General features: G+C 33.9%; 2 protein-coding genes across 3 annotated transcripts in view; one reads left to right on the forward strand and one right to left on the reverse strand.

The window, feature by feature from the left end:
* The window catches only part of LOC145255800 (clathrin heavy chain 1-like), a 172453-nt gene extending 161264 nt beyond the window's left edge, over positions 1-11189 (reverse strand). The window contains exon 1 of one of the 2 annotated variants that reach the window (XM_080114485.1): positions 10432-11189. In XM_080114485.1, coding sequence (XP_079970611.1) covers positions 10432-10482 — 51 coding nt within the window. In that variant the 5' untranslated portion in view covers positions 10483-11189. The remainder of the gene's footprint in view (positions 1-10431) is intronic. The other variant, XM_080114484.1, reaches the window with a different exon arrangement.
* The window catches only part of LOC145255801 (ribosome maturation protein SBDS-like), a 190541-nt gene that overhangs the window by 69772 nt on the left and 104871 nt on the right, over positions 1-15898 (forward strand). The window lies entirely within an intron of this gene.

The following is a 15898-nucleotide window of genomic DNA, read 5'->3' on the forward strand; positions in this document are numbered from 1 at the left end:
GGCATTTATGAAGATGTATCGTTGTTGTGTCAACAGAATCTTCACAATGGCTGATCATAAGTAGTTGAGCCATCTGCCTTGCATAGGCCACAAAGCAAATGTCAACTTTTGTGATAACCGAAATGAATGGTCAGTAGCGAGTTAATATTAAAAAAAACAAACATTATAAACAAACAGGAAATGGCAGACCAAATTCCAAACCGGTCACCGAGTTTAATCATTTATTTTTATGAAGAATAACTGATTTTTTTTAAATGTGCCAACTGATTAAATAATGCTTACCCAGACTAACGAGATTAATGAATAAACAGAGAGGCCACACACTTCTGTGGGTATTAGCGTGGCTACCGTGGTCACGGTATTAGACGCGGGGGGGGGGTGATTGATTAACTGCCAAAAAACACTTCCCTGGTTAAAATTTTGATAGCGATTAGACAAAGAGGAATTTAGAAAATATTTATAATTATGAAGACCCATCGCCAGGAGAAAGGGGAACCACTCCCTATCAAGGTAACAGCAAGAGATTGGGACCAATGAAGAGAAGAGGAGCAGGCTGAAAGATGAATACTCATAGTCAGAAGAATTGGAAATTGTAATTATTACCGATAACTTGAAACGATGATGTATTATTATGAATTATAATTTAAATTCCACTGAAAGAGGGGTGAGGTCATACCCACCTGATTCTCAATATGAGGCGAAGCATAGTAGTGAGCTTTGGCAACTCCATTCTGTTCGCCCACTGAATCGAACACTGTTAAGAGATTGACCCTCGACTTAGGGTTGAAATCGCTAAAACTGAAAATTACTCAAACTTTGCCAATAGTGTCGTCCAAACATGAACATTAGGATCTTAGAGATCTGTGAATGATCAGAATTGTGTAATCTTTCAATGAATAATTTTGTTTTACGACCAGTCATCGACATGTTATTCTTTTCTTCTTTTGGCTTGAAATGACCTTTGCTCTCCAGTGATACAAACTTTGGTGACCAGTGTCCGACGATTTGGCCACTTGGTCTTTTACAACATGAGGAAAGCGGTGCTTCATCGGACCAGGACCTTTCAACACTCAGAGTCTTCACCGGAGTAACTGCCTAGCACCGACAATTAAGACCCAGAATGAACGGATTTGGTGATGTCACCCACAGGACATCATTAGAGGGTTAAGGGAGTACATTTCTATCAAATGGATACATACCTTGTCTGGAGTGATTTCTATAATAATTTAAAAATGATCGCCCACTTTCTGAGTGGAATATGTTTGATCACTCAATTCTTGATTACATAGCATACAAGCAAGTAACTACCTTTTTTTTTTTTTTTTTTTTTGTATTTCCAAAATAACCTGCATCTTTTTAAAATAAGGTCATTTTCAAAATTACTATATTTTACATTTTTTCTCATTTGCTGACTCCCTTTTTTTTTTTTTTGCATCAACATCCTAGGCGTAGGGGTATTTTTAGATTAATAAAAAGGTATGTTTTTTGTGTGCTTCTACGAAAAAATATTGAATTTCAGTGGAACGAATGGTACCTAACATGATTGTTAGGTCTCAAATAGTAACATATCCAAAAATTACAAAAAACGATGAGGTAGAAAATAATTATTAAAAACGAAATTTGTGAAAGGATGCAAAAATCACTATATTACATTTACTAAAAGAAAAGTTGACAAGGGAGATAATTAAGTTCTGTTGCTTACGTTTTGTGATGAAGGTATTTCAAAATGTAGGACAAAATTTATTCCCTTCATAAACTTTATCGAAAATGTGACTTAACCACCTATGATGGGCGAAAACTATCCCAGAAGAGGGAGAATGAGAGTTGGATTAGAGCTTTTATTTATGTGAGCGATTCTGGGGTATTAACAGAGGATTTTGCTGGTCAAAAACGGTTTGATCATGGATACAAAATACATGAAGAAAAAACCAATTTCGGGAACATTAATAATAATCTTTTGTGAGTGAGATTGTTGCGTGTTATTGGGCTGTTTTGTCTTCGAAGTGACCTTGAGGTTAAGAGAGATTTGGTCTGTGTGGGAACCCAGATAATAGAAAAATTTGGTTGTTATCAGAGAAATCAGGTAATTAATATGCATAGGTGAGTGGCCAATTAGCCAATCAAGGCAATTTAGAGTATGGCATAATGAACAAGGATTGGTTGAATGAGACACTCAGATGAGCCCAAACCTTACCCACCCCTTCCTTTAAAATGATTTACAGAGCAGGTTAGAGTCAGTTGTTGTTGGCAGTTCGCAGTTACAGTCCACCACCACCCCGCTCAAAAGACTGATAGGAAAAGAAGAGAATCACTTGTTAAAAAACAAAAAAAGGCCCTGTTTGAGTTACTATCGAGTAGAGTGAAGAAAAGCATATGGCATGTTTTTATTCTTCTGTTGATAATCGTACATAAATAACATTTTCTTTGTAATCAGAATTATTTTAATAATTAATCCTTACAATGAAACCAAAACTTGCATCAGAGTCGATTATTCGTCGCTTGTCAAGTTGTGAATTAAAAGTAGAAAATCCGTGATTTCCGACCATTTTTAGCTAATTTTGGGGTAATTTTGACCCATTTTGGACTCTGAGATACCCTAAAAAACCCTATACTTGTGGGATAGCCAATGGGAATGTTAGATTTAATGATACAAAAATGCACCCTATGGCTTTCAATAAGTGATTAAGTGTGTTTGAGGGCGAAATTTGGGCCATTTTCACGCGTCGACGTGGTCAAATCACGTTTGGAGCCAGCGACCCTCCAATTTTGACCCGTTTTGAACAAAATCACTTGTTCCCATCTATTTACATATAAATGAAGGTAATAAGCCACTTTTAGCATTTATTTGAAAAATTTTGTTTCTATAGCCTACCCCTATTTAAAGGCAGATGAATGATATCAAATTCAAGTAATCTTTCTTCAGCGAACGACCAGCAAAAGAAGAGGATCGCCAAAATTACCAGCTGGCATCCGACCCGCAGCATACATCCTTCCTGGAGATCGCGTCGTACACCTTGGACATTTTTCTTGTTTTTTTCTTAGTTTTTTTCTTCGTCTGCTAACCACCATTAAGACAAGAACTACAAGAATCTCACATTAGCCCTGTCATTGTAGAAGCATCCAAGACCCTGCTATTGGACTTCTGTGGGTGTTCGAATCAGAATCTCTGGTCTCCCTAATGTTATATCTTAGCTGGAGCAGGCCGAGTCTTCATTGTGTTATAAAATAGTTTTTCATTAATAATTGTCTACCTTATCGTTTTCCATAATTTTGGATATGTTACAATTGGCAACATAACAATGACGCAGATACTATTTGTTTTACTTGAAATTTAATATTTTTTGTTTGTATAATATAAAAGTGCAGTTTTTTTTTTAATAGTCCTGCTCTTTTTATTTTTTTTGACTGAAAATAAGGAGAAGCACAGGACAGCTGAAATACGGTTTTTAACAGACTTAAAAAAAAAAAAAAAAAAAAAAAAAATGCGTGTCACTGACCCCACTACATTCAGAGTGGCAATAAAATTTTAAAAAAATGGGATCTAAAATATACTAGTATTTTTGAAAAACAAGAACTCAAGTTTGCCCAGCTGGGCAAACTTGAGTCCTTGTACCAGAAAAATATCCAGTAAATAAAACGTTTAGTAAATCGTTATGTTTTTGCATTTTTATTTTGCATTTCCATACACCAAACATGGATATAAATATCACTAAAACATCCGCTGGGTCATAATCTTCATTTCGGTACCTTACGTGGATTGCCTGTAGGCTGAGATAAACTGCGTCACACACACACCCACAGACAGACAGACAGACATTAGGAAAATTTATAAGATAAACATAATTAGTTTAATTCGAAAATGGCAACTATTTTGGAAATACAAATAAAAAAGATGGATAGTGATTCTGCCCTATGTGATCAAGGATTGATCATTTTTAAATTAAGTTAAATTTAGATAGAAAAGCAAACACCACACTAATATCTATTTTCAGTTGATTTTTTCAGGGTTTCCATGTGTAACTGCACTAAAAAGTAGAATCTCATTTTTATTCTTCTGTAAACAGCCTGGGGACAAAAGGTGAAATTCAATCACTTTCTATCTGACCCTATACAAAAGGTTTTCAGATCACTTTTCCATGTTAAAGGTAACGGAATAAACAATTTTTATTTTCTCCCATCCTAAAAAACATTGTTGTTTATAGAAAGGCTTTGTTTTCCTTTCATTTGACAACGCTTTCATTAGAAAATATTATAGGGGTTGATCTTACAGTTCATGCGAATACTAAGCCTTTATACTAGCAGGAACTGTCTCTCGGCATTGCCTCGGGAAAATACAAAATACGAATCAAAAAACTGAAGTAAGAAGCAGGTCACTATAGAAAAATGTGTTATTTTGTTAATTTCTTTTTTTTTTTTTTTCTGGATGAGGATGGAGCATTCTACCAGATGCCATACATTGATCTGCCGTCTCATACATTCCAACCTAGAGATCGTTTTAAGATTTAAACTATCCCTTTAAGTGCAATTGTTTGTATTTCTCTTGAACTTGGTTCATTGAATGTATCTGGCAGGTAGTTTTTGATATTCTTTTCCATAACTCCGGTTGTTTCTATAATTACTAAAATCATAAAGATCTAAAATTCTAGTTTCTTTTCATGTACATACGACCTTGGTATTTTTTAATCTCTTTTTCCTCTCAGTTCTGCTTAACCTAGCATCAATGGAGATATATGTATGAAAGCGAATGTCAGCATGTATGAATGCATGTGCACATCTGTTCGTTAAAGTGTAATCCAGAATGTTTAAAGAACGAATAAACAGGTATTCGCAAAGGCTGAATGATATTCTTTTAATCTGCAAAAATGAGTGACCATTATTCAGATGGTAAAGCTATTATTGTATTATATATGAACAATATTAAAACTGATAAAATGAAATAATTCAGATGATTTAACAAAAATTCACTTCTATTAAGAAAGGACCCGGTGATTTGGGTAGTGGTGAGAGTAAATAAATAGTAGCAAGTAAAAATGTCAGCTACCTTTTTAGGATTCTTATTTGGAAGAATGTTATCCGAAGAAAATATAATAAACATTGAAATCAGACAAAATAAATGCATAGTTTCTTGAAACACACATGAAGTCTCAGCCTAATTGGATGGCAAAACAGATTAACATATGAAGGTTTAAGTTATTATCCTGTGATATCTAAATACAGGCGAGAAAAATCGACTTTACTTCATTATATCGATATTTCATAAAGGAATTATTTGGTTGGTTGATTGTTTTATGGCATATCAATCCTTTTCAGGTTATTTAATGCCGAATCCAGTGATTTTGAAGAAAATTTTTTTAATAGAATATATTTTTTTTTCAAGTCATTTTCTATTTAACCCATAGTTGGGACCCTAACAAGTACTACTACTCCGTGTCAGAGTGGACCTGGGCGCAATGCCAATTAAAGGGTGGCTCCACACTCCCCAAAGCCTGCAAGCTGGGGCCTCATCGGATATAGTTTAAGGTCATATCCAGGACGAAATTATTTGGTACTTATGCATTAATGTTACCAGACTGAAATAATATTATTTAGGAAGCCAATTTGTAATTATAAAAAATAAAACATAAGTGCATAAGCACCAATTATTTTAATTATATTTTTGAAATTATCAAAGTTTATTTTTATTGGTGTTAGCAACAACTATTTTTTTTATTCAAGAAAATAAGATACTCATGCAGCATGCACTTATTGATCCGTACTGAAATAAAAATGTTATTTAGAAAGCCATTCTTAACATGGGGACGGGGGGTGTTGTGTACCTATTCTGTACTTTCACCTAACAATTTAATACAAACAGATATCGTAAAACTTTAATTAAACTTGAAAATACGATTAAAAAAATAGCGCAGATCAATAAGTGCACTAGCACCAAATAAAATTTCACTGTTCTTTAGGCACCTCCAAAAGTCACCACAGTATTACCCCCCCCCCATATGTAAAACGATGTAACTTTATTATAAATTAATATTATTAATATAACTTTTGTACCATTTAAAAGAAGAAGGGCAAAATAAACTAGTAATAATTAAAAAAAATTTTTTTTCATCGTACGAAAATAATGAAATTGCGAGACGAAAATCTTGTTTACATAATTGGCGCTTTAAAATAACCTTCCCATATAGTAAGCATTTCGAACGTGAAAACATACCCGTGTTTAATAAATCTAGCAAAAATCAACTAATGGTCAGATTTTCGTGAAATTTTCGATACTTATCCATTTTAGAATGAAATTACATATAAAATGCAGTTTCCGTAAAATATGAGGGGAATTATTTTTTTTTTTTTATTACGTGCCCCCCCCCCCCTATTTACTTTTTCGAAATTTGAACAAAATATATTTAAATCTATCGAAATTTCTATTTATTATGAAACATAAGAGTTCAAATATGTAAAACATTGATTTTTTTTATTTAAATACACGTATTGCACAAAAATTTACCTTGAAGTTGCAATTAAAATGATATAAATTTAATGTGTTTTTTTAATAGCGTTTTTTCGAATTAATATATACTATGATTGGTTGAATTGCCAAGAAAAAGAAACTTTGTAAACATTAATTTTTAAGAGATTAAAACTATTAAAATTCCATTATTTCAAAATGTTCCGTTACAACATAGATTTTTTAATTAATTGTGTTTAATTTTTTTTGTTTTTAATATTAAGTTTTTATATAAACATGGTTCTTGTCAGCTATTTAGCTCCAGATTAAAACGGATTTGAAAATATTGCACAAATATTAAGCATTTTGTAGGCCCGCCTCACTCATATTTTGTTTGTCTCTTTTTACCGAACAAAAGTATGGAAGCCGAACATGAACATTCAGTAAAACCGTATTTCATATTTAATATAAAAATGTTTATAATATTATTAATCATTAAACTGTGTAAACCTTAAAACCTAACAAAATTATAACAAAGATTAATTGCAGTTTGAAGAAAATAAACAACGGTTTTAAAAAAATCATTAAGTCGCTTCTGCTTTTCCATAGTTCGTATAGTTAACACAAGTCTGACGTCACGGAATCATGCGTTCTTTTTTTCACATTGTTTTGGAGATACCTACTGTTCTTTGATATAAGAAAAAACACTGACGACATTCTGTGACAGGTAGGTACACGATGAAGGTTGTTTATTTATTTTTGTTTATCGCCACAAGTGCTAATCTGGACTTGCACCAACTTTCTTGTTAATAATTACCTATAACTAATCTCCGACCAAAAAAGTCATAAAACAAACATAACAAAATAATCCGAAAAGTGCAAACTTCAAACCAAAATAAAAAAAATGCCAAAATTCTTTCCTTTCTTTTCAGATTAATAAAACGCTCCCTCAAACATGCTGCGTACAACATCAGAGCCGATTTTGCTTTGGGGGCCTCACTCGTGTACGTCAACTAATATGCTAGCATTATCAGCTTATTTCCTAAATGATAAATTTGATTGGATTGAGGTTTGTCGTTAAAATTCGAAATTAAATGTACGTTCATTAAAAAAAAAAGAAGAAAGTAAAGCTTTTTAGTGCCTTATATAAAAAATAATTTAAATTAAAATAGTAATAAAAGAATTTTCTTAATGCTTTTTATAAATACTTAATTGTTAAAATATTTTTTTTTATAGCTCACTAAAAGATTACTTTTCGTTACACCACGTTTCCATTCCACTTTTTGTATCGAGCATGCTGCCATATGGGTAATAAGCCAATGTATTACTTTTAAAAGAGGGTGCAAGTTCAGAGTTCAATCTAATTAACAACAAAAAGAAAAAAAAAAAGTACCTGTCGTGGAACGAAAAAAAAATTACTTCAATTGATAATTTTATTTTAATAGAAAATCATTTTTTACGACTTTTAGCGATTTTAAATGGTAAATTATAGCCATTATAAGGTTGATTTTGATTTTGCTAGTCCGAACGGAGTTTTCTTCCTTTATTTTTTAGCCATGGCTGATCAAAACAATGTCTCGCTTCCTTAAAAAACTTAATTTTCTTAGTTAAAAAATATAAACCACTTTATCAATTTACGGTAGTTTTGCAATATGACATTTTCTTTCTGTAATCAGTAACACACATCAAAGATGTTTCTGTATATTAAATAAATAAATAAATATGTTGAACCCTAAAGTTGTGTTAAAAGTGTTGTTTTTCGCCCTGTTAATACGTTAGACCGAATTGATTTTAAGAAATGGCACCGTGCCGAAATTATATTGAATTTGGAAACTCATTCATAACATGGAGAGGATATTGTACTTTCACCAAAAACAAACAATACCGTAAAACTTGATTTTAACTTGAAAAATATATACGTAGCAGTAGCACAGTAGCTTGCCTGCTGTCTGTACCGATTTTAACTCCAATGCGTTCAGAATATCATAATCTTTAAAAACTATTTTATAATATCGCGTTTTCGAAAAACCTAATTATTTTTTTAGAGTGCAATCATTTTTATCAGTTTGAAACCGTTTAAATTAATCATAAAACGTTGTTTATGGCTGTTTGGTAAAGTTCACTGATGGCGGCCCACGGCCACGAATTCGGAATAAAGGCGTGTAAGCAAGACGCTTTAATATTGCCCAAAACCACCCCATTCTAAGAACGGCTTTCGGAATAAACACCCCCCCTCCCCCTGTTAAAAACAGCTTCCGAGGTTGGGGAGTGTTTATTCCGAAAGCCGTTCTGGTATTATTATACAAACACCGTGACAGCGTTAGGGTTAGGGTTAGGATTAGGGTTAGGGTTTAGGGTTAGGATTAGGGTTAGGGTTAATTCGCTGTCACGGTGTTTGTATAGTTTTACCGCCGTTCTTAACTTGAGGAGGTTGGGGTGTTTATAATAAGCTGGGGCACGTTGTAAAAATTTACCAAAAGGAATAGCTTCAACTATTAAGACTTTGAATTAAAACGCACTCCTGCATTTTAGCATCCCCAACAAAAGCCCCATCCCAACCCATGTTAAGAATCCGTTTCTAAATAATAACATAATTTCAGCACCGTCCATAAACGATGATTAAACTTGATTAAACTTTGGGGTACTTATGCAGAATACAGACCGTGCTAGAATAACGTTAGCAACCCATTCTTAAACATGGGGAGAGAAATAGCGTTCATGTAAATCACTCAGTACTTTCATCTAACAATTTAATAAAAAAATGCCGTAAAAATTGGATTTAACTTGAAAGCCATATCTTAAAAAATAGCACGATTTGTGTCCTGCATAAGTATCAACTTTTGAGGTGCTTATGCACTTATTGTGCCGCAATTATATTTTTAATATTATTTAAAAGTTTAATTAAACTTTTGCGATATCTTTTTTCTTATTAAATTGTTAAGTGAAAGTACAGAATAGTTACAAAACACGTATCGGCCCACCCTCTCCCGATGTTAAGAATGGCTTTCTAAATATAACTTTTCAGCATGGTAAGTACCTAAGTACCAATTTGAAATAAATTAAAACAGTAATCAAGTAATGGCGTTCAAACAATTGTCCTGCTTTGTTGGGGATGTTAAACTGCGGAAGTGCCCATTAAAGCTCGATTTTCAAGACTTTACAAAGTAAATTAGGATTTTATTTCCGGATAAGGAAGAAGACAATTTGAGGCCACTATCAACAATACTATATAAATAAAAAATGAAATAAGCGAGATATTTCAACGGTCTCTATAGTACAATTGAACCATTATTTTGCCGGTTTAATTATAAATTAAATTCATTAATGAAACTGAGTTTTTTTTTTTTTTTTTTTTTTTTAATAAAAGACGGTAGGGGTGGGAACCCCGGAAATGGATTACGTTTCCGCCTTCTCCAAAATGTCAACAATAACAAATACAAAAAAAAGAAAAAAAAAAGAAAAAAAAAAAGGTACTAGTGAGTGCACTAGTGCAGAGAGTGATCCGGGCGTAAATATTAACGTTATTATTTAAAATACCATTCTTAACATGGGGAGGGAAGTACCTATTCTATACTTCAACCTTACAATTGAATAATTAAAAAAAAAAACACATATCATAAAACTTTAATAAAACTTGGAAATATACTATTTAAAAAATAGCACGGATCATTCTCTGCACTAAAAAAAAAAATGATCCTGTCAAATTTGAACTTTAAGGCATTTAAATTTAAAAAAAAAAAAAGAAAAAAAAAAAGGGTGCTCATGCAGCAGTGAGTGATCCGCAATATTTTTTTTAAATCGTATTTCCACATTTAAAGTTTTATATTTTTTTTTTATTCAATCGTAAGGTTAAAGTACAGAATAGGTACAAAACATCCTCCCCTCCCCATGGTAAGAATGGCTTTTTAAATAATAACGTTATTATTTCAGCACGGATCACTCTCTGCATGAGTACCAAAAAATAAAAAAATAAAAGAATTTAAGTTTCTATTTACCTGTATCAATTCGTTGATTGTGACGGGCGACCTCTTCTTGTTTTCGGCCATGATATAGTAATAATAATAATCCTTCGTTCCTCATTTAAATTGATATCTTATTTTTTGTTGTTGGTTGGTTATAAAGTGAAGAAGAATGGGTCTAGTATGGATATATACATATGTTTTTGTTTGTGTGTGCTCAAATATTTGTTTTTGTAATAGATTATTACGTAAATAAATGAATCAAATGACTGTGTTGGGTTTTCATATATTAAAAAAATGATATCGTTTGTAAACTTGAAACTTTAACCCATTTCGTGGACAAGTACTATTTTAATAGTAATATTAAATAATTATGCGTTTTGGATGTTGTGTTTTTATGGAAGAGCGACGGGGGAGGTACTAACACGTTTTATTATTTTTTCTTCTTCTTCTTCTTCTTCTTAATTTATACGTCGTTTTACTACCGTATAAAACCAAAGATGCTGATAAAAATCTCTACTTTTTTTTTTATTATTATTATTAGACCGGTTCACCATGTCAACGTCGAAGTCACTCCTATTTTAATGACTGTTGTTGTTGTTATTATCATATCCTTCTAACACCACATATCATTTCTACGAGGCATGTTGTCGGGCAGGAAGACGGATATTTATCCACGTAGTAAACAATGCGCCCGCTACAAACGCCGAGGAAGAACTGGCACTAAAAGGCAAAGTGTTTCTGGTTCAGCAGACAACTTTATCTACGGAAGCCCCCAAGTGATACAAAATGAACACACGGTTTATATGCTTACTTGCCTTGATTTTGTAACGTTTTCCCTTGGAACGGTGGTTATATATTTGTTTTACGGATGCATAAAAGGACAACAATTTATTTAAGTTCTTAAAATAAAAGATAATTAAAAAAAAATCTTTTCTTAAATTAAACATTTAAAAACACTGATTTTAATACATTATTTTATTATCAAAAAAACTTTTTTGTCAGCGTCTAACTTCCTTCTTCTTTTTCTTTTTTAATAAATTACGCTGCTTAAAATATATCTTGAAATAAAAACAATAATATTTGTATTACAAAGAAATAATCAATTTTTCTTTTAATAATTGGAATGCTTTTTGTTTTTAACTATAAATAATAAAATCGAACTTTTTTGTCTTTGTTGGAGAGGCTGTAGCAGTTAACAAACTATTTACTATAAGCGGATCAATGCCCGGTGCCAAAGTGATTCAGCCACAATGACCAATCGGTTGGTAGGGCGCATTGATTTTACTATTTAAGGACTATTTTTTTTAGCCCTTTGGGATCTCAGCTGCGATCGCCAGAGAGACGCCAGCAAGCGACCTATACAGACCTCTCTCCCTCACCCCTCCTACTGCTACTTGTTGACGACTGCAGTCTGATGGCAGACGACACCTTCAAACAGACATTTACACTTTCTTTCTTTCTCTCCAGTTTGAGATACAATCTCGCCTTTTTTAAATAAACCCTTTATTATTGTTTTGTTAAAAGCAATGTAGTTTGGCCTTGGTTTTATTTAAGTAATGCACAACATTTCTCTCCTATAAGGTGTTCTACTTTTTTATGCGATTACCTACAATTTTATAACCTTGCCACTCAGACTTATGGTTAGTGGTAAAAAAAATTGGTTAACTCTCTTAACAAAATGTTTACAAACTAGTGAAATTAAAAATTCCGCCAAACTCCAAGTGGTGAAGTGGTGTAAAAATATGAGGATCATTTTTATATATATATATATATATATATATATATATATATATATATATATATATATATATATATATATATGATGAGAATAATGGAAATAGTATTCCGATGAAATAGAGAAATAACAAAGGAACAAACCAAGTTATGTGTTCATCAACGTTTCGTCTTTCTTGCAAGACTTTCTCTGGATGAATGGAATTAAGAAAACAATACATTAATACAGATATTTGAAAATATATTTTTGATTTAATGAAATGTATGAACTTGTTTCATTACAGAAACAGAAAAACTCGTTATAAATTTTTAAAAAGTAGGGAGGAGTATAGCGTTGTGAAAGAGAGTAAGATTTTTTTATAACGTCATTTCATTTCAGTTACACATCCATATTTGAAGTATAATGGACATATTTTTTCCAAAAAGAATATGAATTGCATCATTTCTTTTTTAACTATATTAATGGTTATATGATGTTATATTTTTAAAAAATCTTACTCTATTTCACAAAACTATGCCTCCCGCCTCTTTTTTTGAATTTCTAACAACATTGTCCGTTTCTGAAACGGAACAGGGTCATACATTTCATTAAATCAAAAATATATTTCAGATATTGGTACTGGTGTTTTGTTTTCTTAATTTCATTCGTCCAGAGGAAATCTCGCAATAAAGACGAAACGTTGATGAACACATAACTTGGTTTTTCCTTTTTATTTCTCTCTCCCTCTCTCTCGCTTGCTCTCTCTCTCTCTCTCTCTCTCTCTTTAGTGTCATATATATATATATATATATATATATATATATATATATATATATATATATATATATATATACATGATGATTGCTGCATCTTTCCAGATGATCACCGTCACATTGAGTTCTCCCAATCTTGTCGTCCATGCCATCTCAGATGATTCTGCACTCCCGCCACAGATTTGCACATCTTGAAGCAGATGTGACATACAAATTGAGCAATTTCCATCGAGTTGACTTTCTCTGGAGATTGAAGGGTATTCCTATGAACAATCACATGTCTTCTCAAACCAGCAGTAGACTTGCAAACTTTGCTGCATGTTAAACAGATCGTTTGGTTCGGACTAACAGGTGCAAAGTTGACCTGAACAGGAGTTTTGTGCAACTTAAGGTTGTTGACGCAGCCATCTTTTGACAAAAGCACTCGTTCACAAGTGTCGCATTTCCAGCTCTGTGTATCATGGTTAAGACCATCAATTAAACCTTTGCAAAGCTTTCAGATTGCTGTGAGCCAGCTTTCTTTTCTCTAGAGCATCACAACTTTCACGTACAAGCTTTCGCCACTTCAGCCTTTGCAGAGTAAGTTCTTCCCATGTGTCGATGTCGTTTGTAAGACTTTTAAATTATTCTTTGTAGAGTCCCTGAACCTCTTCCTAAGCTTGTGTTGAGGGTGCTTGCCATTTTCCAGCTCCCCATAAAAAAATTTGTTTTGACAGCTTACAATCTTTCATCGAACCAAGTGGTCCACCCAACGCATGTGAGATCTGATTACAACGGTCTCAACACTAGAGCAACATGCTCTCACAAGGACTTCAGTATCGGGTACTTGTGCTTGCCACTCGATGTTTAAGATACGTCTCAAGCATTTTTGGTGAAATCGTTCAAGCCTTTGATGCAATGTCCATGTCTCCAATGACTACAACAGTGTTGTTAGCACGCAGGTCTTGTAAACACAGATCTTAGTTCTATCTGTGATGCCATGATCAGATCACACTCTCTTCTCCAACCTTCCAAAAGCTACAGATGCCTTCTGAATTCGCCTGTGGATTTCAGTGTCGAGACAGCCATCCCTCGACAGAGAACTACCAAGGTACACAAATGAATCAATTACTCCTAGTCTAGCACCACAGACCATGATGTTCGGCTCCACGTATGACTGGCCTGGTGCAGGAGTGAACAACATCTTTGTTTTAGACAGACTGATCCTCAGACCAAAGGCAGCGCAGGAGTCAGCAAAGCTGTCCATTATATGCTGCATATCAGTCTCAGTGTGTGACAAAAAACAGCATCGTCTGCATACAGTAACTCCTTGACCAAGACATGATGCAGCTTGGATCTGGCATTAAAGCTTCTAAGATTAAAAATTCAACCGGTGGTTTAAAACTTTAACATGACACCCCTATCACAATCTCGAAATACATGAGCAAGTAGAGCAGCAAAATATATAGAGAAAAGAGTAGGGGCAAGAATATCACCTTATTTGACACTATTGTCAACTGGGATTTCATCAGACAATTTTCCGTTAAACGAAACTCAAGCTTTCATGTCCCTATGCAGTTCCTTGAATATTCTAACAAAGGTTTGAGGACACCCTACTTTCTCTAAGATTAACCAGAGAGCTTCCCTATTAATGGTGTCAGATGCTTTGGTGAGATCCACAAACACTTGATACAGTGGTATCTGTTGTTCAATGCATTTCTCCTGGACTTGCCAGGCTGAAAAAATCATATTCATAGTACCTCTGCCAGACCTAAAGCCACTTTGTGACTCTGGAATAGCATTAGGACAAACATCCTCCAGTAACCTGTTTAATAGAAGTCGTGCAAGAACTTTCCCAGCAGCTTCCAAAAGCATAATCTCACGGTACTGGTCACAAACATTCTTCTGTCCATTTCCTTTAAACAGGGTCACCAAGACACCATCAATCCAATCTTGTGGAACAGGAGCACCTTCCCAGATTTCCTTAACAAAACCAAGGATAGCATTAGCAATATTCGCACCTCCAATCCTAAGAAGTTCCACTGGAACACCATCCAAACCAGGTGCCTTGTGTTAAGAGAAACATTTTCACACCCTTCATATATATCAATTAAGCAGACACCCCTTCCCACACCCAATCCTTAGCAGACGGAGTCAAAATGAGGCTGGCCGAGCGACCTAGATTTCTACACCCACGCAATGACCTTCAACTGTCGCCAACAAGAAAAACGCGGGAGAATCAAGGCAGTTCGACGAAGGCGGTGAACACGGAAACATGTGTGGGGGCATTCTGCTCGAAAAATGGAAACACCGCGGTTGATTCACATGGTGAAAAAAAAAAAAAAGAAAAACATCTCGTCGACTCGTATCGTGCCACAAAGGAACAATATATACCCACCTTGGCACTAATCGATTGGAATTCACGCCGTGCTGATAAGGAATAACATATATCCACCTTAGCATAAATGGATTGGAATTTACGAGAATCGATCCTTCAAACCAGCACCTCATAAAAGGGAAAGAAGCTTCGGGTGAATTGAATGTCGACTCAACAAAAGACGTTAAGTAACTCTTTCTAAATTGTTTTTGCTCGATCAATTATGTGAACTGTTGAATGCCCCATGAAAAAAAAGGAAAAAGAAAAAGAAAAAAAAATGGGGAAAAGAAAAGCAACCCTCGAACTAAGGTTTTTTTCCTAAATGCTGAATCCCCCCCCCCTGTTGATCGGCCCATAAGTAACATATCATTGACTATAAAAAAAAAAGAAAAAAAGGAAGAAGAAAAAAAAAAGGGGGAAAGAGGGAAAAACTATCTCTATATCTTGAGACTTTCAGTGTGACCCCCCTCTCTGAGTATCACTCATATCTCGTTGATTCTCATCGAAGAGAACAAAAAGAACCTTCCTAAGACAATCGAAATATCACTCACCCTCCCTCTCCTTGTCCCAAATCATTGTCTGCATGTATATATTCTTTTATTCTTTTTTTTCATGTTATTTCAGTTATGATTTCAGTTGCATGTTCTGTTTTCGTAG

Source organism: Euprymna scolopes, chromosome 31 (assembly GCF_053919585.1).
Source record: "Euprymna scolopes isolate OS-2025 chromosome 31, ASM5391958v1, whole genome shotgun sequence".
Lineage (NCBI taxonomy): Eukaryota > Metazoa > Mollusca > Cephalopoda > Sepiida > Sepiolidae > Euprymna > Euprymna scolopes.